This window comes from Panulirus ornatus, chromosome 6, assembly GCF_036320965.1.
Source record: "Panulirus ornatus isolate Po-2019 chromosome 6, ASM3632096v1, whole genome shotgun sequence".
NCBI classification, from domain to species: domain Eukaryota; kingdom Metazoa; phylum Arthropoda; class Malacostraca; order Decapoda; family Palinuridae; genus Panulirus; species Panulirus ornatus.
This window is the reverse complement of record NC_092229.1, coordinates 15,118,937-15,144,641: the sequence shown is the minus strand read 5'-3', so window position 1 is coordinate 15,144,641 and position 25,705 is coordinate 15,118,937. Positions and strand designations below refer to the sequence as shown.

The 25,705-nt window shown below is 40.0% G+C and overlaps 1 protein-coding gene across 3 annotated transcripts in view; it reads left to right on the top strand.

Moving 5' to 3' along the window:
* The window catches only part of Bap170 (Brahma associated protein 170kD), a 284,703-nt gene that overhangs the window by 36,713 nt on the left and 222,285 nt on the right, over positions 1-25,705 (top strand). For all 3 annotated transcript variants that reach the window (XM_071662586.1, XM_071662584.1, XM_071662583.1), the window contains exon 3: positions 24,342-24,439. In XM_071662586.1, the coding sequence (XP_071518687.1) occupies positions 24,342-24,439 (98 nt within the window). The remainder of the gene's footprint in view (positions 1-24,341; positions 24,440-25,705) is intronic.

Genomic DNA, 25,705 nt, shown 5'->3' with positions numbered 1-25,705 from the left:
ACAACCCCATCCATAAACAAATTAAACAACCATGGAGACATCACACACCCCTGCCGCAAACCTACATTCACTGAGAACCAATCACTTTCCTCTCTTCCTACACGTACACATGCCTTACATCCTCGATAAAAACTTTTCACTGCTTCTAACAACTTGCCTCCCACACCATATATTCTTAATACCTTCCACAGAGCATCTCTATCAACTCTATCATATGCCTTCTCCAGATCCATAAATGCTACATACAAATCCATTTGCTTTTCTAAGTATTTCTCACATACATTCTTCAAAGCAAACACCTGATCCACACATCCTCTACCACTTCTGAAACCGCACTGCTCTTCCCCAATCTGATGCTCTGTACATGCCTTCACCCTCTCAATCAATACCCTCCCATATAATTTACCAGGAATACTCAACAAACTTATACCTCTGTAATTTGAGCACTCACTCTTATCCCCTTTGCCTTTGTACAATGGCACTATGCACGCATTCCGCCAATCCTCAGGCACCTCACCATGAGTCATACATACATTAAATAACCTTACCAACCAGTCAACAATACAGTCACCCCCTTTCTTAATAAATTCCACTGCAATGCCATCCAAACCTGCTGCCTTGCCGGCTTTCATCTTCCGCAAAGCTTTTACTACCTCTTCTCTGTTTACCAAATCATTTTCCCTAACCCTCTCACTTTGCACACCACCTCGACCAAAACACCCTATATCTGCCACTCTGTCATCAGACACATTCAACAAACCTTCAAAATACTCATTCCATCTCCTTCTCACATCACCGCTACTTGTTATCACCTCCCCATTTACGCCCTTCACTGAAGTTCCCATTTGCTCCCTTGTCTTACGCACCCTATTTACCTCCTTCCAGAACATCTTTTTATTCTCCCTAAAATTTATATATATATATATATATATATATATTTTTTTTTTTTTTTTTTTTTTAAAGAAGGAACAGAGAAGAGGTCCAGGTGAGGATATTCCCTCAAAGGCCCAGTCCTCTGTTCTTAACGCTACCTTGCTATCGCGGGAAATAGCGAATAGTATGAAAAAAAAACTGCAGAAGCTGGTGACTGAGTTTGGTAAAGTGTGTGGAAGAAGAAAGTTAAGAGTAAATGTGAATAAGAGCAAGGTTATTAGGTACAGTAGGGTTGAGGGTCAAGTCAATTGGGAGGTGAGTTTGAATGGAGAAAAACTGGAGGAAGTGAAGTGTTTTAGATATCTGGGAGTGGATCTGGCAGCGGATGGAACCATGGAAGCGGAAGTGGATCATAGGGTGGGGGAGGGGGCGAAAATTCTGGGGGCCTTGAAGAATGTATGGAAGTCGAGAACATTATCGGGGCCTGAACATGCAGGAGGGTGAAAGGAGGGCAAGGAATAGAGTGAATTGGAGCGATGTGGTATACCGGGGTTGACGTGCTGTCAGTGGATTGAATCAAGGCATGTGAAGCGTCTGGGGTAAACCATGGAAAGCTGTGTAGGTATGTATATTTGCGTGTGTGGACGTATGTATATACATGTATATGGGGGGGGGTTGGGCCATTTCTTTCGTCTGTTTCCTTGCGCTACCTCGCAAACGCGGGAGACAGCGACAAAGTATAATAAAAAATAATAATATAAGATAATATATAACAAATGGGAACTTCAGTGAAGGGCACAAATGGGGAGGTGATAACAAGTAGTGGTGATGTGAGAAGGAGATGGAGTGAGTATTTTGAAGATTTGTTGAATGTGTTTGATGATAGAGTGGCAGATATAGGGTGTTTTGGTCGAGGTGGTGTGCAAAGTGAGAGGGTTAGGGAAAATGATTTGGTAAACAGAGAAGAGGTAGAAAAAGCTTTGCGGAAGATGAAAGCCGGCAAGGCAGCAGGTTTGGATGATATTGCAGTGGAATGTATTAAAAAAGGGGGTGACTGTATTATTGACTGGTTGGTAAGGTTATTTAATGTATGTATGACTCATAGTGAGGTGCCTGAGGATTGGCGGAATGCGTGCATAGTGCCATTGTACAAAGGCAAAGGGGATAAGAGTGAGTGCTCAAATTACAGAGGTATAAGTTTGTTGAGTATTCCTGGTAAATTATATGGGAGGGTATTGATTGAGAGCATCAGATTGGGGAAGAGCAGTGTGGTTTCAGAAGTGGTAGAGGATGTGTGGATCAGGTGTTTGCTTTAAAGAATGTATGTGAGACATACTTAGAAAAGCAAATGGATTTGTATGTAGCATTTATGGATCTGTAGAAGGCATATGATAGAGTTGATAGAGATGCTCTGTGGAAGGTATTAAGAATATATGGTGTGGGAGAGAAGTTTTTAGAAGCAGTGAAAAGTTTTTATCGAGGATGTATGGCATGTGTACATGTAGGAAGAGAGGAAAGTGATTGGTTCTCAGTGAATGTAGGTTTGCGGCAGGGGTGTGTGATGTCTCCATGGTTGTTTAATTTGTTTATGGATGGGGTTGTTAGGGAGGTAAATGCAAGAGTTTTGGAAAGAGGGGCAAGTATGAAGTCTGTTGGGGATGAGAGAGCTTGGGAAGTGAGTCAGTTGTTGTTCGCTTATGATACAGCGCTGGTGGCTGATTCATGTGAGAAACTGCAGAAGCTGGTGACTGAGTTTGGTAAAGTGTGTGAAAGAAGAAAGTTAAGAGTAAATGTGAATAAGAGCAAGGTTATGAGGTACAGTAGGGTTAAGGGTCAAGTTAATTGGGAGGTAAGTTTGAATGGAGAAAAACTGGAGGAAGTAAAGTGTTTTAGATATCTGGGAGTGGATCTGGCAGCGGATGGAACCATGGAAGCGGAAGTGGATCATAGGGTGGGGGAGGGGGCGAAAATCCTGGGAGCCTTGAAGAATGTGTGGAGGTCGAGAACATTGTCTCGGAAAGCAAAAATGGGTATGTTTGAAGGAATAGTGGTTCCAACAATGTTGTATGGTTGTGAGGCGTGGGCTATGGATAGAGTTGTGCGCAGGAGGATGGATGTGCTGGAAATGAGATGTTTGAGGACAATGTGTGGTGTGAGGTGGTTTGATCGAGTAAGTAACGTAAGGGTAAGAGAGATGTGTGGAAATAAAAAGAGCATGGTTGAGAGAGCAGAAGAGGGTGTTTTGAAATGGTTTGGGCACATGGAGAGAATGAGTGAGGAAAGATTGACCAAGAGGATATATGTGTCGGAGGTGGAGGGAACGAGGAGAAGTGGGAGACCAAATTGGAGGTGGAAAGATGGAGTGAAAAAGATTTTGTGTGATCAGGGCCTGAACATGCAGGAGGGTGAAAGGAGGGCAAGGAATAGAGTGAATTGGATCGATGTGGTATACTGGGGTTGACGTGCTGTCAGTGGATTGAATCAGGGCATGTGAAGCTTCTGGGGTAAACCATGGAAAGCTGTGTAGGTATGTATATGCACGTGTGTGGACGTATGTATATACATGTGTATGGGGATGGGTTGGGCCATTTCTTTCGTCTTGTTTCCTTGCGCTACCTCGCAAATGCGGGAGACAGCGACAAAGCAAAAAAAAAAAAAAAAAAAAATGTATGTATGTATGTATTATCCCTTGGGATAGGAGAGAGAAAATACTTCCCACGTATTCCCTGCATGTCGTAGAAGGTGACTAAAAGGGGAGGGAGCGGGGAGCTAGAAATCCCTCCCTCCCATTTTTAATTTTCCAAAAGAAGGAACAGAGAAGGGGGCCAAGTGAGGATATTTCCTCTAAAGCTCAGTCCTCTGTTCTTATCGCTACTTTGCTAATGCAGGAAATGGCGAATATGTTTGAAAGAAAATGTGTGTGTGTGTCCACACACATACCCTATCTTGAGCAAGGTGCCCTTTTTATCCACCAACCCTTATTGGGTGGGTGAACAGCTGAGTTGACAGTGGCCTGACTTCCACAACCAGGGTTTGAGCCCATGTTCTTGACCCTGTACTGCCCGTAAATGTGTCACGGTCAGGAATGGTAACCTTTACACCTTGGAGGTGTAACTTGACTTTTATGTGATGGAGCCCACTGAACTCATTGTTGGTCTTGCTGGATACTTTAGCTTATGTGCTTTGATAAGTCCATGCATATATGGTAATGAAGGGGATAGTAATGAAAATGTATTGATGAGAGAATCATTACATTTCAACCGTATCTTCTTGTTTGTTAAAGTAAGAATTAACCGTGTCTAATGGATTTCTATTCTGTGTGGTACCTCGCACACATGTGGGGGGAGGGGGTTTTCGTGTGTGGCGGGGTGGCGACGGGAATGAATAAGGGCGGACAGTATGAATTATGTACATGTGTGATCGGGGCCTGAACATGCAGGAGGGTGAAAGGAGGGCAAGGAATAGAGTGAATTGGATCGATGTGGTATACCGGGGTTGACGTGCTGTCAGTGGATTGAATCAGGGCATATGAAGCGTCTGGGATAAACCATGGAAAGCTGTGTAGGTATGTATATTTGCGTGTGTGGACGTATGTATATACATGTGTATGGGGGTGGGTTAGGCCATTTCTTTCGTCTGTTTCCTTGCGCTACCTCGCAAACATGGGAGACCGGCAAAAAATATATATATATATATATATATATATATATATATATATATATATATATATATATATATATATATGTCTGTGTTTGTATATATATGTATACGTTGAGATGTATAGGTGTGCATATGTGCTGTGTGTCGACGTGTATGTATATACATGTGTAAGTGGGTGGGTTGGGCCATTCTTTCATCCGTTTCCTTGCGCTACCTTGCTAACGCGGGAGACAGCGACAAAGTATAATGAATAAATAGATAATGAAGTGTGTCATCACATAAAAGATTATTAAGTTTTGACATGATCATCTTTGTGGGAGGAAAGTTGTTAGAAGCAGTGAAAAGTTTTTATCGAGGATGTAAGGCATGTGTACGTGTAGGAAGAGAGGAAAGTGATTGGTTCTCAGTGAATGTAGGTTTGCGGCAGGGGTGTGTGATGTCTCCATGGTTGTTTAATTTGTTTATGGATGGGGTTGTTAGGGAGGTAAATGCAAGAGTTTTGGAAAGAGGGGCAAGTATGAAGTCTGTTGGGGATGAGAGAGCTTGGGAAGTGAGTCAGTTGTTGTTTGCTGATGACACAGCGCTGGTGGCTGATTCATGTGAGAAACTGCAGAAGCTGGTGACTGAGTTTGGTAAAGTGTGTGGAAGAAGAAAGTTAAGAGTATTAACATTATCTACTTTATTTATATGTAGTTCACTAGTTTCCTTGAAATTGTTAATAGCACTGATGATTCATTTTAGATAATTTGGAGCAGCTGGCTTTGATATACTGGCATATGCTATACTTTTAGAAATGTTCATTTTATGGATAGATAGTTGCACTGTATTTTTCCAAGTTACTGAATGATCTTTCAGTATCATCACAATCAACTACCTTGTTGAAAAAAATGCAGTATCAGCACTGTCAGCTTCCTTATTTGTGCAAAAAAGAAAAAATGCCATAAGCTAGGACACATTGAATAACTTTGTCAAACTGATATTAGAAAGGTTCATCACAAAGGACAGGTTTGCACACTCTGTGTATAAACAGTGCATTAGAAACCTGGCCTGTTCTTAAACAATATTTATGTTGCTTTGCAGAGAAATCCTTACCAGTCTGTCAAATGTAAAACCTAGGGCATTAGCAAGGCATTTTATAAACAGAATCGACAAGATTATTTTGGTTAATTTTAAAAAAGATATATTTAGTGGTATTGCTGAAAGTTACATTCACATTAAAGGCTCTGAGTAGATTGGGAAATGAAAATAGAATCATCACTGACAATTAAAGGTTCTTGGTATCTTTGGAGGTTTGGGGTTAACTCTGTAAAACCTTTTTTTTTTTTTTTTTTTTTTTTTTTTCCAAGTGAGAGATTTATCATTGAAAGATCTATGATATTTTAACTTGGGTCAATTAGTTTGTATCTTAGTGTTTATATTCTGGACTTGATGTACACAATACCCTAAGCAACATTGACGAGAATGTTAAACAAGAATGTTGATTGTTGAATTCAGTCATGTAATGATGGATATATGAACAAACATTGGTGGGTTTTCTGTAAGTGAACATAGACATTTTACAACCCAAGGGATCAAGCAATCAAAAAATGGTAACATAGATGAAAGGTACTAAAATGGTAATCAGTGAAAGGAATGTTCGTAAATTTTCACTTGTCTGGACACAAAGAACATCTACCTACCTAAACCATATGGCTGTCAAGGGTAGAATATCCATTCAGTTTTCTGTAAGGTGGGCTAATACCTGATTTATATTCCTTTGAAGACTTTACTATCTACTTCTTGTCTTAGCAGTAATCTGATGTATGGTTCTAGCATTCAATAGATATGACCCTTTTAAGGTGTGTCTCTTATCTCAGAAATATGAAAGGCTTCCTCCATTTCAGTCTTGATTCAATGTGTTTCTTCAAAAAATGATACTTGAAGTTCATATAATGGCTGACCAGACATCAACAATACACGTGGAATGATGGACCTTGGAAGAACTTGTTCATCCAGGCATCTCTTTAAGGAAGTCCTGTCAATTTCAGTTCACTTGGTTGATTATGTGGAGTTAGTAGTTATGAAAGGAGAGAGAACAGGTGAACTTGCAGTGAAGTAGTGGTATCCATATTTTAGTAAGCTGACAGTGATGCTCATGATCTAGTATTTGCTGACAGCCATGAGGAAAAATAACTAAATAAAGTTCCAAGTGCATAGAATTTGTACATATCTTGCACCATGCAAAGGGAACTTGCATGTGTGGCAAGGCTTGTATATCATACTTGGAAGATGTAAATTTAAACATCCACAATATGTTTAGACTACCTTAGAAAGGTAAATGCATTGGGGAAGGATGCTGATTTTGCCATCCAGAATTTGTGAATCAATATAAGTCACTCCATGAATGAGTAATGTTGGGAGCACCACATATAAGGTGCATTGAGACATCTCCCTTGTACCAGTCACAATTCCCACCTTTAGGCTTTTTGGCACGAGCAAATAGAGGAAGGGAGAAAGTACTAAAGGAAATGATACCATTCTCCCTACACAGAATGAAAATGAAACTAAAAACAATCTGCCAGGTTCAGCAGAACAGAGCAACACAGACTCAAGTCATGTAACATCCTTTATATGTGCTAGCATACAGGGACTCGAATCACACAGAGCAAATAAAATCCCCTTTATAAGGGGCTTGTTAGAGGAGTTGAATGCAGTATTTGCACCATCTGAAATGTACACTGAAGATCATGTTAATAGTGATGTTTGGGTTCCAAATTACATTTTATGTAGTTTATACAGGGCTGTAAGATCATGCAAAGCAGTTAGAATGCATATAATAACCTTATAACAGTTGAGCTAGTAAATTCCTTAAGTGATGTAGCACCTATAGGCAAGGTTGAAACCAAAACCTGGTCATTGCATTGATCTGCAAACCACTTGATGCAAACCTGTAAGAAGTTACAGAATAATTTAGAAACATGAATTGCCCTCTTTTGTAACACAGTACTAATTATACTCCTTCAACGTAACATCCATAACATGGAGATGGTCAGGAAATGACATACTATCTTCCAGTACCATAAGGCGCTCTGATTTACATTCGCAAAAAAGTGTTTTTCTGACTGTATGACAAGTTCTTCATCAATTGGTAAATAACATTACTAATCATAAGAAATAATACGCTCAACTTAATCTTTACAAATGATGTGGACCTAATGATAACATGATAATCTCAGACAACCAGTATTTAACGAAGTAAAAACAAGTCTGGGTGCAAAACTGCCACGGCAAAACACAACCATGAAGATATTTTCAGCAGTGTTAGTTTTGATGGTAAGTAGATAAGGTAAAGAGGATGTGATCAATGTCTTTGATACAATTGGAAACCTAGCAGAGTAACTAAAAGAGAAGTGCGTTAAAGACATGGCCACTTAAGCACTCAAGACACGCAATGGACATAAGCTGGTAAGAAGTAAGCTCAAAAGGTCAAGGGTAGAATGCATGAGAAAAGCATTTTTAAGATGGTGAAAAAGAATTTTAGACCTAAAAGAAACATCCGGCAAAAAAAATACTTAAAAGGTTAGTTATGGATGTAGACCATAAACTCAAAATGTCATTTGGATTACTGGGAGAGGAAGAAGAGGAAAGAGCCTTTAATGAAGTTAGAAATCAGTCAAGAAACTTGTGCTAAATGCAAATCAAGAACCATAAACTCAATTGGCTTCTGTAAAACAAGAGAGATATCAGGAGATAAATTGAGATTGTAAATAAGCAACTTCAATTGGAGTTAGTGACTTAAAAACCAATTTAGAGAAAATGACTTAATCCTACTTTTTCCAAAGCAAGTAATCCTCCTAAATTATTCATAGATATTACCACCTTTAGAGCTGCCAGATTTTGAGAGTGCCATTGAGAGCATACCCATGAAGTCTTCCCCAAGATAAGACTCTGGTCTTCATGAAGATTTGGAAAATATCTCTTGCATGAGAACTAAAAATCCTCTTGTAAAGAAAAAAATAAGTAGATTTTGGCATCATTTCTTAGAATTAAAACTGACTTTCATTCCCCCACTGTACAAATGTAGAAGTAAATCAGTCCCCCAAAACTATTGATTGATAGCTCTAACATTGTACATTTTGGAAATTGGCCTTATTGAGTCTCCAAAAGACAGATTAGTCAAGAGGGATTTTTGCTTACAATCACCAGTGACTTTTTATAGAAAATTATTGTACTGTATTTTTGTTGTAATTTATGTATTGATATATTGTACAGATTAACATTTCCTGTCATTGCAAACTTAAGAAATAAGGTACCTAATGCTCTTCCTGAAACATCTCTACCATGAATGAACTTGTGGCATATGGAATCCTCTTTATTGATCTTGAATGAAAATGGCAGTTTATTCATAAAAAAGGAATTATTTTGCTGTTTTGTAGTTTTTTTTTTTTTTTTTTTTATACTTATTATTATTAGTACTCTTTGGAGTATTGTTCATTCTGACTACTAAGAGCATAAGGTTGACACAGTAATTTAATCCTCACAAAGAAATGATTTCATAGTATTATAGTTATAAAGTATTAGTACATGTATACAGAAGAGTATTACTACTTTATGGAGGAGTGACTTTTTTTGCTACTGTGAGCACCAAGTGACTCCTTCAGACTTCGTGGTTTTAATGGACTTAAGTCCATTATACCCTGTAAAGTTTTGATAATATAGAAATTTGTTGGTTATACTGGAAAAATGGATATACTGGATGTGGTCTTCTCCCATTAAGTCTGATATATTAAGACTTCACTAATACATGGAACTGAACAGTATATGCAGCAACCCAAGACAACATAGTTTCAAGGAATGAAGATCTTTCCTTTCTCAGCTGCTTGACCTTAAGACTGAGGGTCTGGAAACAGGGTAATGGTGTGATTTATGGAGACTTTGCAAAAGCATTTCACAAATGTGACCATGGTGTCATAGCAGAAAACGTGAAAGATGGGAATAACTGAAAAAATTGAGAAATGTTTATACATCTTATTAACTGATCAAATCATGTAGTTGTAAACTGGGTCATTTCTAGTGCCTGTTCAAGTTTTTAAAAAGCCCAGATCCCAAGGAACTACTTGCACTCCTAGTTCTGCATGCTTCTATCTGACATTGACTTGAACACTTTTTTTTTATTGTCCTTTGCAGATGACACAAAAGTATGAAAATCACATCATTTTAGGATGCTGAAATGCTATAAACAGACATAATGAAGTTTTTCAATGACCCACCAAGAACAATGTGCTTTTCATTGAGAATATAATTTCAGTGCCTTTGTTATAAGGAAAATGAAGAATTTGAGAAATGCAGAATACTGCATTGGCTCATACTCTGTTAGAAACCTGTTGGATTATGTGAAAGACCTGCATAGTAATAATGTTTAAGGACCTAACCTTCAGTGATCACAACAAAACATCGTTTTCTACTCCAGATGGACGATAGTATAGATCCTACAGACTTTCAAGTTAGGGAAGAAAACTGTTTATGATAGTCTTCAAGTGGTAATTCTTCACAAATAGAATATTGTTGTGTTGTAACTTTACCCTTCAGAACAGGTGAAGTTACAGAAGTTACATTTTGGAGATATCCAATTCTGCCTCTTTTTGTATTCGTGTTTATATGTTGAAATTTCTATTCTTTCAAAAAGTTTTTCTGTTTATGTAAAGAATTGATCCATCCTTTTATGGAGTATTGCTCTCACATCTTGGTTGATTCTAGCTCTGCATCATTACTGAACAGAGTTTAATTATAAGTGGTTCAACTTATTGTTATCATTAAGCTTTTTCTCCTGAAAGCTGGCTGCTTTCGTGCTCTGGCCACTAGCGAGACCACACAATACTAACCAAGCTGCTGCATCTCATGATTAATATGTGGCCGTTGGCAACTCAAGGGTGGGCTGGTTTGAAAACCATTTCTTTTCCTGCCCCTTGGAAGCTTTGGAATTCCCTACCCATCTTGTATTTAAAAGACAGATCTTTCACTTCCTCCAAAACTCATAAACTCTTTCCCTTGTTTCTTTTTCCCTTTCATTTACCTCTTTATATTCAATTAAAGCTTGGCCATGATGTGGACTTTTGTCCTTAGGTAACCAGAACCTCTAATGTGAAATAGAAATGATACAAGGTATACCGAACGAGCTGAGCTGTAGAGGTACATAGACGTATGGGCTGTATCTTCCAGTAGCTCAGTTGATCAAAAGACCCAACCTGGCAGCCTTGGCTGTTGGGGTAGAATACCCTATAGTGTATTTCAGGTGAAATCAAGTGAAGTTATGCAATAGAATATGATTGATTTTTTTCTTAGTGGAAAAGGAACTTAATTTCAGTGAAATTTGTTAATTGTTTGATTTTTAGAAAAATGTGTATGAGAGACAGTTCTGTGTAGAAATTTCATGTGAATGATTTTTTTTATCCTTTTTCTAAAAAGTGGCTTATGTTGAACTCCTTGTGTAGGAAATCCTGATCACATTTGTATTTTAGATGATTTGTTTAGATGGAGGGAACTCGTACAAACAAAAATGAATTTTTTGCATGTATCAATTTCTAGTTGCTGGAAAAAAATGGAAAAAAGATGGGTAGAAAAGAAAGATAGAAATGTAGAAAACTATATTTTATTGAAAACTATACTTTATTGTTGTTGCTTGCATTGGGTGGGAAATGTATGAGTAGCCTGGAGGTTGACATGGAAAAAGAAATAAATTTGATATATATTTTTCAGATTTTGATACTTTTTCACAAAATTCTCAGATGGTAGTTCAAACATATGAATAGTTAAGTGCATTGATTAGTAGTAGGGTAGCAAGTCTTTTCAAAGGGAATTGTTCCTTCTTTTTGCCAGTTTGCAGGGTTGGGGACCCTACTTCTGCAAACCATATATGTTTGATTGCTTTTCATCCTTCCATGTAAATTGGAATATTGGTTTAGTTTTTATAATGACAATAGTACACTGCAGGGAATTACCAGTTTGATGTGCTGTTGCTGGATTGCCATACTGTTGCAGTCCCTTACACTGATCGTGTAAAGTCAAAAATATACTGTGGTAGAAAAAAAGTTGCAGATGTATGTCTGTATTGAAGCTGTTTTTCTTGTTGAAAATGTGGATTGCATATGGTTATATCATTTGATCTATACTGATGACTTGTTAATAGTCTGTAGTTCTTAGACTGGTGATATTCAAATTGACAGGAAATTAAGCATGGGGCAGTGTTTATTCAGTATTACGTATTGACTTAATAGTTTTAGTTGTAGGGTATGCTCAGACATAAGAATTATCCCAATATCTTCAGAAGTTGTGTATAATATAAGTTGAGACATGAAAACTGTGTTAGTTGATGTTACTACAGCAGTACTCAAAAAGAAAATCTTGCTCACAAAGTATAGTGATGGATTGTTTCTTCAAGTGTGTCTTGACGGAAGGAAATTCGTGTCCTGTTTACCATTGTTAAAAATTCCACGATTGTGTTATGCCAAAGAGTTTTATATATTATTTGGCTTGCTATTAGATGAAGAATTACATGATGTAGAGGAAACATTAGTCTGTAAGAGACATTGTCGCCACAGACTTGGGTAACATTACGGTATTCCATAGTGATTACTTATTTTCATTTCTATTGAATTACTTATCAAAATGGAGAAGGCATATGATAGAGTTGATAGAGATGCTCTGTGGAAGGTATTAAGAATATATGGTGTGGGAGGAAAGTTGTTAGAAGCATTGAAAAGTTTTTATCGAGGATGTAAGGCATGTGTACGTGTAGGAAAAGAGGAGAGTGATTGGTTCTCGGTGAATGTAGGTTTGCGGCAGGGGTGTGTGATGTCTCCATGGTTGTTTGATTTGTTTATGGATGGGGTTGTTAGGGAGGTAAATGCAGGAGTTTTGGAAAGAGGGGCAAGTATGAAGTCTGTTGGGGATGAGAGAGCTTGGGAAGTGAGTCAGTTGTTGTTCGCTGATGATACAGCGCTGGTGGCTGATTCATGTGAGAAACTGCAGAAGCTGGTGACTGAGTTTGGTAAAGTGTGTGAAAGAAGAAAGTTAAGAGTAAATGTGAATAAGAGCAAGGTTATGAGGTACAGTAGGGTTGAGGGTCAAGTCAATTGGGAGGTGAGTTTGAATGGAGAAAAACTGGAGGAAGTGAAGTGTTTTAGATATCTGGGAGTGGATCTGGCAGCGGATGGAACCATGGAAGCGGAAGTGGATCATAGGGTGGGGGAGGGGGCGAAAATTCTGGGGGCCTTGAAGAATGTGTGGAAGTCGAGAACATTATCTCGGAAAGCAAAAATTGGTATGTTTGAAGGAATAGTGGTTCCAACAATGTTGTATGGTTGCGAGGCGTAGGCTATGGATAGAGTTGTGCGCAGGAGGATGGATGTGCTGGAAATGAGATGTTTGAGGACAATGTGTGGTGTGAGGTGGTTTGATCGAGTGAGTAACGTAAGTGTAAGAGAGATGTGTGGAAATAAAAAGAGCGTGGTTGAGAGAGCAGAAGAGGGTGTTTTGAAGTGGTTTGGGCACATGGAGAGAATGAGTGAGGAAAGATTGACCAAGAGGATATATGTGTCGGAGGTGGAGGGAACGAGGAGAAGAGGGAGACCAAATTGGAGGTGGAAAGATGGAGTGAAAAAGATTTTGTGTGATCAGGGCCTGAACATGCAGGAGGGTGAAAGGAGGGCAAGGAATAGAGTGAATTGGAGCGATGTGGTATACCGGGGTTGACGTGCTGTCAGTGGATTGAATCAAGGCATGTGAAGCGTCTGGGGTAAACCATGGAAAGCTGTGTAGGTATGTATATTTGCGTGTGTGGACGTATGTATATACATGTGTATGGGGGGGGGGTTGGGCCATTTCTTTCGTTTGTTTCCTTGCGCTACCTTGCAAACGCGGGAGACAGCGACAAAGTATAATAAAAAAATATAAATAATCAAAATGCCATTCCAAATTTAATGGAGTGTATCTGGTATCGACAGCTTCAACCCATGCTCACTGTGTTAGTGAAAAAGTGGACTTCTTTTTTGTTTTAAACCATAAGTTCGTTATTTGAGACTGAGTTGTCTGCTCTGACACTTAATACATAAAAAACTTCCATGTTAGAAGTATTTTTACTAGTTGTATCATGTTTGAAGTACTCTTGTAAGGTATATTGTTTCTGCAGTCATTTGTAGTACCAGTAACAGAATAAGTTCAGTATGGAAATACTGTGTATTTCCATACTGAACTTATTCTGTTACTGGTAACTTATTTATCAAATTTAGTATTTTCATCATTATAAAGTAAGTTTATACCAGTTGCTCCAAACCTGGGATGGGTTATGTTCCTGACATACAATTGTTAGTTGAATTGGTTGTAAGTTGAACTAGTGAAGCCCATTTTGTAAGGGGGTTATGTATCTGACCAAAATTTTTCATATCTTACTGGTTATTATGGAATATGAATTGAATTTTTTTGATTAGGAAATATACCACATTCTCTTACTGCTTTAGGTTATATTTAATGCTCATTTTGGACAAATGTTAATACAAATTAGATGACACCCTTTCCTATAAAAAACATTATTATTTCACATTAGATAAGAAGGTAAATTATATTTTTCTGCACAGTACTCTTAAGTAGGTTCTTACCTGTTCTTGAACTAGCAATTACTTGAAAAGAAAAAGATTGGTGCTTGAGTTGAAATAATATAGTGAACAAATGCTTGCTAGTACTGCCATCTTTGCCAAAATCCAAGAGTCCATGGCAAAACTTAAATATTCATTTGTCAGATGAGAGTAAATTGTATTTTTTTTTTTATATTTTTCTTCTGTTTACTGTGATCTGGCTTAGCTCTTGAAAATTTTCAAGAATTGTTTGGTTATGTACAGATTGGAGAAAATGGGTGGTAAATTAGAGCTGTGTAGCACACAGACTATTGTAGAGAGGCTAGCCTCCCCTCTTCTGCAGAATTTTCAACTTGTGCTGGGTGATTGATATGGTTAATTGTATTTTTGGAAAATGGGTGGTAAATTGGAGCTCTGTAGCACAAGCACAAACTATTATTGTTAGGAGGCTAGCCTCCCCTCTCCTGCAAAATTTTCAACTTATGCTTGGTAAATGATTAGGTAAATTGTACTTTTCAATATATTTTTCTAGACACTTCTCTTTGGTAGGTTCTTTCCAAAGTCAAATGAGCTCAGAATTGCACATTAGCTGAAAAAATATATTCATGAAATTTAACACATTTGGTGGTGAAGGAGTCTCTTCCTTTCCTCCAAGCTTGGACTCTTTTCCAGTTTAAGCTACTCTCATCCACTTAACACTAGTTTTGGTGCTTAAACTCGTTTCTCAAAATTTTCAATATGCACAAATAATATTGTGTAATTGAATTTAGACTGGCAAGAACAATTGTTCCTTTAAAGAATCATTTATTAGCTGGCAGTTGGGATACAGTCTGAAACATTGGTGGAATATGAGCTAGTTTCATTTTGCCATATCATTGAAATGTCATTAGTATGCATGATTTAAAATACCCTTAGATATTTTACCATTAACCTTAAGATTAGGCAGTTACAATGATTTTTCCATGCACTCTGGAGGCAAAAGCTCAGAATATTAAAGGACCTATTCTTTTATGTTTGTATAATTGATTGAAGGGTAATGTTCAGATTTGTTTATGCATGGTTACATCATGGACTAATTTTCATGAAAAAATACCGGTGTTGCTCTGGACCTTTCTAAAGTGTTCCTGTATCCTAAGGGTGCATTACTTCCAATAGCTGGGAGATGTAAACTCCTTTGGAGAGAGAAGTTCTTTTTGACTTTATTCGTAATGATACAGCCTTGCCAAAGGTAATTTTTCACTTGCTTTTGTAACCTTGTGCTGATAAAAGTCCAGGAACACTCAGTGTTCTACTTTTAGTTTTGTTTATTTATAATTATCCCAGGACCAGTATCAATGAAAGAGTCCTGTTGTTACGAGAGGGTGGAGGTATGGCCCTACCATATGCTTCAGTCAACTGTTGGCTTATCAGCAATTGTACCAATTATGGTGATAATGATAGGAGGGTGTTAAGTTGGAAGTGCGAGGAAAAGTTCTTTACATATCTGTAAGTTCGTAGTGGTGGTATAGAAGATACATAGATGTGTATGAGTTAGCACGCCAACAAACATGTGATAAGCCATGCTTATGAGGTGGGCCAAATCTAAATATTTAGTCTGTACGGCAGCAAATACAGGTGTAATATATATGTATAGTGGGTGGGTTATCTTGGAGAGCAAAAATGGGTATGATTGAAGGAATAGTGGTTCAAACAATGTTATATGGTTGCGAGGCATGGGCTATAGACAGTGTTGTGCAGAGGATGGTGGATGTGATGGAAATGAAATGTTTAAGGACAGTATGTGGAGTGAGGTGGTTTGATTAAGTAATGAAAGGGTAAGAGAGATGTGTGGTAATAAAAAGAGTGTGATTGAGAGAGCAGAAGAGGGTGTATTGAAATGGTTTGGTCACATGGAGTGAATGAGTAAGGAAAGATTGACAAAGAGGATTTATGTGTCAGAGATGGAGGGAACAAGAAGTGGGAGACCAAATTGTAGGTGGAAGGATGGAGTGAAAAAGATTTTGAGCGAGCGGGGCCTGAACACGCAGGAGGGTGAAAGGCGTGCAAGGAAAAGAGTGAATTGGAATGATGTGGTATACCGGGGTCGACGTGCTGTCAATGGATTGAACCAGGGCATGTGATGCGTCTGGAGTAAACCATGGAAAGTTTTGTGAGGCCTGGATGTGGAAAGGGAGCTGTGGTTTAGGTGCATTATAACTGACAGCTATAGGCTGAGTGTGAACGAAGGTGGCCTTTGTTGTCTTTTCCTAGTGCTACCTCGTGCGCATGCCGGGGGAGGGGTTGTCATTCCATGTGTGGAGAGGTGGCGACGGGAATGAATAAGGGCAGACAGTATGAATTATGTACATGTATATATAGGTGTATGTCTGTGTGTGTGTATATATATATATATATATATATATATATATATATATATATATACGTTGAGACGTATAGGTATGTATATGTGCGTGTGGAAGGATGGAGTAATAATATTTTGGGCGATCGGGGCCTGAATATACAGGAGGGTGAAAGGTTTGCAAGGAATAGAGTGAATTGGAGCGATATGGTATATCGGGGTTGAGGTGCTGTCAGTGGATTGAACCAGGGCATGTGAAGCATCTGGGGTAAACCATGGAAAGTTTTGTAGGTCTTGGATGTGGAAAGGGAGCTATGGTTTCGATGCATTACACATGACAGCTAGAGACTGAGTGTGAACGAATGTAGCCTTTGTTGTATCTTTCTAGTGCTACCTCGCACACGTGGGGGTGGGCTGCTGTTTTTCATGTTTGTCGTGGTGGCGATGGGAATGGATGAAGGCAACAAGTATGAATATGCACTTGTGTAAATATGTATGTCTGTATGTATATGTATGTATATTTGAAAGGTATAGGTATGTATATGTGCGTTTGTGGGCGTTTATGTATATGCATGTGTATTTGGTTGGGTTGGGCTATTCTCTCGTCTTGTTTCCTTGCGCTACCTCGCTGACGTGGGAGACAGCGACAAGTATAATAATAATAATAATAATAATAATAATAATAATAATGATAATATATATATATATATATATATATATATATATATATATATATATATATATATATATATATATATATATGACTTTAAGAAGATTGGAAACTTACTTATAAATATCGCCAGATATGTGACATTTGTAAGGTGCACGCAAACGAGAAATATCAAGGTCAATCACAAAAATGTGCAACAACAAACAACAATAGGAAACTGATCAGATCATTTTTCCATTTCATTACAAAACATTAGATACACATTTGTATGTTATGTATGTAGCGAAATGATATATGTGTCAGGTGTAACACACAAGACTGTCATGTATGAAGATTAACCTCAGACCATGGGGCTTATTACGGCGGGAGCGGAAAGCCGATCATAGACATGCACTAGTTCCGTTGTTGCTCACAGATGGCATCACGCACACGAGATTTGACGGGGCTTTTAAAGACGTGAGGGTATTCCCGCTCGTGGCAACCGGAGGAAAAGTTCTTGTGACGCCATGAAGGTAAATGCACCTGCCGCATCAAATGGTTTATGGATGTCGTGTTGGATAATACGGTATCTGTTTGTACCACTGAAAGGTATTAATGACTCTTTATGAAGTAGGCCAGACACCGCCGGTCACCTTCGGTAGCCTTTATCCCGCTGACGATTTTTTTTTCTTTTGTGTTTCACTTTGACGCAGCACTACCAGTAGTGATGCTCTTTTTTTTTATTATTATTATTTCCCATTTCTTTGATGGCATCCCATTGTTCTGACTTTGATAATGATAACTCCCTTGCTTTATTTACTGATGATAACTCCCGTTTCTAAAGTTAATCATTCACACCTCTTTATTCTTTTATCTGTGTTTACATTGATGCTCCTCTCGGCATGTTTCTTGTCCTTTATCGTGTCTTTACGTTTACCCCAGCGTGTGTTTATGTTAGTAAAATAAGTTTAACTCCGATGCAGTTGTCACTTGTTTGTTGATGTTTAAAGCATCTTGTTGCTAATGGCAAAGTTTTGGGAGGTGATTGGTAGCCAGATAGCATAGCAAAAGCTGTATGTGTTAACTTGCTGTAATAGTGAGACCTGTTACCTGGATTTCATGTGAAAGCATTCCCCCCCCCCCCCCTCTCTCTCTCTCTCTCTCTCTCTCTTCTCGGGTGGAGTGATGGGTGGTGTATGGTGTCGTGTCACCATAGCGACATGTCGACACATCCATCCACTTTTGGCCTTAAAACATTAGTGGGTGGCAAGACCCAGTCGTAACGTAGTGTGCAGCAGTGTCGCTGCTATGATAGGTAAGTGTGATCACACGCAGACAACAAGCATCTCATAGATCATTATAACTCAAGCTGCTGCCGAAGCAGTTGAGCATCCCATAGCGAAATACACGCGAGGCTTTAAATCGACTTCCCCTCTTCCCCAACCGCAGGAGGGGGTTGCTGAGAGGGAACATGGGGGAAAAGACAGTAACCAAAAAAACCAGCTGAGGACAATTAAACAACCTGAAGATCCTTCGAAGATAATGTATATGAATAAACAGAGACGTGATATATGAGAACTCTGAAATGAAAGTGAATTATAGTGAATACACAGAGGATAACAAGTCGCTGTTAATTAACGTGCTTGAAGTTTGCCTTAAGGAAAAAAAAAAAGCGAAAGATGAAGTAAACGTGGAACAGTGAAACATATCGTAGCTGACAAACCAGATACGAACCGGGTGTAGGAATGTAAGACCATCATGTGGTATAAAGGTAACTGGTAACGATGATTTAACAAAGCATGTGAATTACAGTGAGCGTACCAGCATTGGACCGACCACCAGAAACAATGCTGAATGAACATGAAGTAATCTTGGCAAAATTTAAAGATATATTGAAGGATTTAGAGGAAACGGGTGGGATAACTACATGGGCTGGAGAATTAACTTTATTAAGTGAATGGTAGAAGAGAGTAGAAGATTATAGAGGTAGATAAAAGAACAAGAGTCGCTGATCAGCAGATGACGGAGAACAGTTTTAACGACTTTGTGAATTGTTAAGCTTACTGCAGGTCAACCACAGACTGACAGGAGGAAACGGTACCATAGATGATGTACAAGATGTGGCACTGTATTCTGATGTAGAAGTAGAACATGTGCATCAGGTCATAGAAGTCAGTACAAACGTTTGATATTGATAAGAACGAATGTGAATTTGACAATAACAGGAAGGAGAAATGTATGAAAATTACAGCCATGAAATACATAGGATGCTGATTGAACATTTCGAATTGGAATTCAACTCTAAATGCAGAGAAAAATTGAACGATGAATATTTTAACGTATAAAAATGCTTTCATGAATATTGAAATGCCAGATTTTATGATCAAAGCAATTGATCAGAAAACATTTTGCTCCGGGATCAGTTGGAATCTCAGCCACATTCCGCAAAAAGAGGAAAACGTCAGTAGCCAAACCGATGATGATATTGAGGAGTGAAAGCAAAAGAAAAAAAAGCATTTAAGTTATGGAACAAAGTAGAATACAATGAGGATACCACTGTGATAGGAAGTGATAAAGGGTATTAGAGACGGACAGGTTTTCAGTATCGGGATGGGTCGTGGGAAGTGAGACAGTTGTGTGCTGATCACACGCGTTTCTGGTGGCAGATTCGAGTGAGAATCGTAGCTGTTGGTGTTCGAGTGTAGGAGAGTGTTTTAAAAGGAGAAAGTTGAGAGTAAGCGTGAACAGAAGCAAGGATATTAGGTTTGCCTGTGGTAAAAGACAGTTTGGAATGCAAGTTGAGTGGAGACCACTTGTAGGAAATGGAGTAGGTTTGATGACTAGTCGTGGACATGGCAGGGAATGGAACCCCGGAAGCTGAAGGTAGTCATATGATGGTTTAAGGGGGCTGAGGTGTGTAGAAAGAGGGGTCATTGTCTGTGAGGTCAAAAATGGGTATGTTTGATGGTGTGTGGATTCGAGGCGTCGCTGGAAGAGGGTAGATGTGTTTGTGATGAAATGTTTGAGGACAGCAAATGGTGTAAAGAGGGTTGATCAATGTTGAGGTAAGAGAGAGGTGTGGAAGTTATACGAGTGTGTGTGTGAGAGGGTTGAAGGAGTGTTCTGAAACAGTTTGGGCATAAGGAGACAATGACTTAAGTATACATGTAAGTAGAGGGATTAAAGGAGAGGATGATCGAGTGGGTATACATGTTGGAAGAAGAAAGGGGAAACCGAGGAGGAGGTGGAAGGATGGAGTGGAAGAAGTTGTATTATAAGGCCAGAATATGCAAAGGGGGTGCAGGACATGCTGGAAAAGTGAATTGGAGCGACGTGCTATGTATGAATGGACTGAACCAGGTCACTTGAAGCGGTAAGGGGAAACCACGGAAGTTGTACGCGTCTTGCGTTAGCGAGGAAGCGCCTTGGTCAGTATCCACAATGGTGGGATTGCCTGAAGGGCACAAATGCACGTGAGAGTGCTGTAATGCAAGTATTAAAGATGAAAGATCCTTTTCAATGATAATAGTAATGGGCTTGAATAAGTTTCTAATTAAAGTAGCTTACTGGATGGTCAATCTTCTTTTCTTTGCCCTCTTGCAAGAGGACAAGCACCAGCTCGTACATTTCTGGATCAATTGCTAATTCAAATGGTTTGTTAAGATCAGCCTGCAAAATCGGATTATTACAAAGTATGGCTTTTAACTGATGGAAGGCTGTCTCACACTCCTCATCCCAAACATACTTTACATTTTTCTTCAATAAATCTGTTAGGTGAGCTGTAATAGTGGCAAAGTTAACAATGGACATACGGTAGTACCCTGCCGTACCCATAAAACGTCGTAGTTCTTTTCTAAATAGAGGGGCTTACCTCTGGGCTAAATCCTGGATCTTTATTGTTTGTGGAAGTGACTCACAACTCTTGACTATACATCACAATATCATCTTTAGGCAAATGTAGTTCACTGAATTGTGGCAGGGGAAGTTTTCATGCCAAAAGACATCAGTTTACACTTATATGTCCCTTTCCAACACTACGAAAGCAATGATATCTTGTGCTCTCTCTGTTAGTTTAATTTGCCAATTCAGTTTTTTGGTGGGTCGAGTTTTGTTGGATAGCGAACATTGCCAACTTGATTTATGCAATATTTCACTCGTGGAAGGGGTAAGTGTCAGTCCTCTTTACCTCGTTGACTCGGCGGTAGTCGATACAGAACCGATATGTCCCGTCGGGCTTGGGTACAAGGCTCACGGGCGAGCTCCACTCTGACACCTCAATTGGATCGTGCTCCAGCATGTAGTTTAGATCCTCCAGAAGGATGGTTGCTCGTTGTACACTCGCCCAACCTCTACGTCCTGGTTTGTCAGTGAGGGCTGTCCAGATGTGCTTCGGAAAACCTCTGGGTGTTTAGACAGTAGGGCAGAGATCTCCATCCGTTCATCTTCCATCAGGTGCGAGAGTTTCGCCTCCCATTCCCAGTCCGTGCCTTCGTCAGGGCCCCCAGGTCGCCCGTAGCTGGATCGTCGTCCTCGACACACACACCTGCTGGAAGATCGACCCCACACACCGGCACATTCTGCTTGGCAGGGGAAGAATCACGATTAGAATATGGTTTAGATATGTTGATGTGGCATAGTGTTTGCTTTCTTCACTTATTAGGAGTCGGAGACAAGGTAATTTAAGTCTCCTACCCTCATGATTATGGTGTATGGAGCCTGAAAACTGGATGCCAGTGGTTGTCCTGGTTGGGGGAATGGAAGCAACACCTAGTCCCCCGTCTCAAAACTCCAATCGGGACCGTTTGTCATACCAGCTTTTCATTCGGTCTTGAGTCTTCTAAAATCTCTGTAGTGTGTCTTGTGTCTTAACTCGCTGACAGAGTCTAGCAGTCCAACACTCACACAGTTGTTCAGCCAGACTTTTTCAATAACTTAAAGAGGCCTTCGGATCTCGTAGGCAAACATCAGTTCGAAGATGGAGAAACCTAGAGACTCGTTCGGCACTTCCCTGGTGGCAAACAACAGGAACGGCTGTCCCTTATCCCAGTCTCTAGCGTTGGCACAATTCTTTTTCAGCACGGACTTTAGTGTGGGATGGTAACGTCACAGTGGACCCAGACTCTGAGGATGGTAAGCGGTGGAAGCAGTCTTGCCAGTACCCAGCTCGTTCAGGGTTTGTTTAAAAGTCCTGGACATATAATTGGGCCCGTGATCAGATTGCGCCTCTCTGGGTAGTCATACTTGGTGAGAAAGCGAAGCAATTCCCGGACAAGAGCTTTTGCGTTCATGGTGCTTAAAGGTATCGCTTCGGGATATCTTGTGGCCATATCAATAATACTTAAAAATGTAGTAGTTGGCAGATGAGGTTTTTGCCAAGGGGCCCACTGTGTCATCTATAAGCCGGTCAAACTGAGCTTCAAAAGGGGTAATTGGAACTAAGGGAGCAACCTAAATCTTTTGATTAGGCTTCCCCATCACATGACGTGACACCGGACACCATTTCCTCATTAGTAACCCATCCCGAATATAATAACCGTCAGTAGACTCAAACATTTTTGTAAGTTTTAGGTCGGCTCTGCAATTCCCTCAGATTCTGCCGAGACATCATCATCAGCTTCACCCACTAATCCTTGTTCGGATTCCAAACCAACCAAGTATCACACAGCTCCGCGTGACCGGTCTCATCCTCAGAGGGTGTTCTCTCTCTTCCCGTGTTGACCTGTCTCCACAAAAGCACACGATCTGCCAGTCCTGGACCTGGTAACTGCGCCCACTGGGGATAAATGTGGTTCCTCTTCCTTGAAGTTACCTTGTCTCCGTGGACTCCACGGGTCTCGTAGACGACACTGGGACTGAGCTCATTTTTCCCTCCCGCTAAGTCATTGCCCAACACAAAAGTCCACTCCCGAGATAGGCAACCTATCCACAATTTCCACAAGAACAGATCCCATGAAGAGATGTTTCCACACACACACACACACACACACATCGGCTAGTGGAGCGGCCTCGAGTGTCCACAGCCCCTCTAACAAGACCCGTTTTTCCAGACTCTCCCAAAGACACCAAACCCTCTTTAACAATAGAGACTGCATCGCACCAGAATTACGCACTACGATCACCTCCTTCCTCACTCCACAACTAGACACACAACCCTTAAAAAAAAACAGGAGCGCCATGTAAACGGACCTTCACCTACAAAGTTGTCGTCACTCACCGTTTCCACCATCACACTTGAGGAGGGTTAGGTGGGTCCAAGGTTGAGACAAGATTTACTGGCTTACCCTTGCCACTACGATAACATGAACCATGACCCTCGCGGGGTTGTTACTCTTTGGTTCATACAAGTGGGCGGGTTTCAGATGGGATTACACGATTATTGAAATTTTCCCTTATCCAAATATTTTAGAGGCCTCATCGTAGCAAGCTCGTGAGTCCGCATACTGATCTGCTAGTGAGCCAGTCTTGTCAACAGAATTCACTTCTCTCGACCAAATAATTCATACCTTCAAGGGGCACACTGCGCTTACATTCCTCGAGTAACATGAATGCTTTAAGTTTTGCCAGCTCACAATCTTGTTCGGAGCGTAGCCGCTGCGTCAATACATCGCCCTTTTCGCGAATATATTTTACATAACCCTGGTTAAGGGCTCTTAAGCTTATTCATAAACTTACTCTTTAAGCTTCTGGAGTTAATTCATAAGGTTTCAGTACAACATCCTTTATCACTTCATAATCACAAACACCGCTGCATATGCGATCTGAAACCTTACTACTAGGAACAGTTTGTATCACAATCGACCAAAACTTCTTGGGACCGAGAGAGATTATTGGTCTCATTTTCAAACGCGGAAAAATGGTGACGTCATCTTTATAGAACTTTGGGATAAGTCTTGTCTCGGAAAATCAAACTGTGGTATTTGTGCTTTGATTCGACCTGTCGTATTCTCTCATGTTCCAAAGATAGCTTAGTATGTTTAGACTTGGTTTCTTCCATTCGTACCTGTGCATTAATCCCAGCTTATATATATATATATATATATATATATATATATATATATATATATATATATATATATATATATATATATATATATGATCACTCAAGTTTTGACTATAAGCTTTACACCTCCCGTAGGTCATGGTAGGCCATCATAAAACTGATTAGTTTCGTGTGTTGATGTTTCGTATAACTGATGACATTTTTCGTTGACAGGTCAATGCTCGCAATGAATGGGAGGACATCCTTGAGGATTTCCGTCTGCCAGCAGGTTGTGTCAACTCTTCAACAGCCCTCAAGCACATTTACATAAGGTGAGTCCTAAGTCTCCGGGCAGCTCTGCATGTTTTCCCATCAACGGTAAGTAAGATTTTCGTGTTTCCGTCATGACGAAAAGTAACACAATACCCTCATTATGTTGTACAAGACTTTGATGTGATCTTGATTGGTAATTAGTTGTATTTCTGATCAGTGAAGTGAGATAAAACCGTGAGGAATGGTGAGATAATTAGTTGTATTTGTGATCTGTGAAGTGAGATAAAACTGTGAGAAATGGTGAGGTAATTGGTTGTGTTTGTGATCAGTGAAGTGAGATAAAACTGTGAGGAATGGGAAGATAATTAGTTGTATTTCTGATCAGTGAAGTGATATAAGACTATGAGGAATGGGGAGACGGGTGCTGATGTGGGCTACTGTTGAGGTGAAGGGCGAGGAGCAGCTAAAATGATAAGAGACGGCTCCTCGGAAAGGTGTTGGAGGTAAGGTGCTTCGTTACCGCAGAAGGGGGAGGACTGCTTTGGCGAGCTTTAGAGGGAGGGTGCTGGCGGCCAGTGGGCTGAGGGGAGAACCCGAGATGAAAGGTAAGGAAGAGCTGGGAAGGCTGGCGACTGGAAGTGAAGCACTGAGGAGGACCAGGGCTGGGTGAGGGAGGATCCCCCAGAACAGTAGTGGAGATTGTGATGGGACTGGAAGAGGGATATGGTAACTATAGATTAGGTTAGTGAAGGGAGTTAAAGATTGTTAAGAGAGGCAGTGATCAGGATGATTGAAAGGGTTATAGTTAGGGGTTAGGAAGGGCTAGGTACAGGTGGAGAAACTCGTTCAGTGAATGGGAGAGTTAATGAAGGAAGAGAAAGTGAAGGTTAATGAAGGAAGAGAGAGGGTTGGGGTTAATGGGAGAGAAGATTTAAGCCAGTACAGTGACCGAGGAAAAGTTGATTAATTCAACTGAGAGAAAGTTCGCATTAATCACAGGGAAATATGGAGTACTGCTCTGACACATGGCTAGCATGTTCCTCCACCTCTGGCTACCAGAAGAGAAGCACGAAAGCCTTCCCTCACACTAATTCTCCTGTTACCTATCTCCTCAACCATACCTTCCGAGAAAGTGTACACCTTGATGCTCTCTCTCTCTCTCTCTCTCTCTCTCTCTCTCTCTCTCTCTCTCTCTCTCTCTCTCTCTCTCTCTCTCTCACACACACACACACACACACACACACACACACACACACACACGGCTGTGTTATTCTGGTCACTTGTCTCTTGAGTTGTTTCCGTTCCCATCGCTCGAACACAAGGCA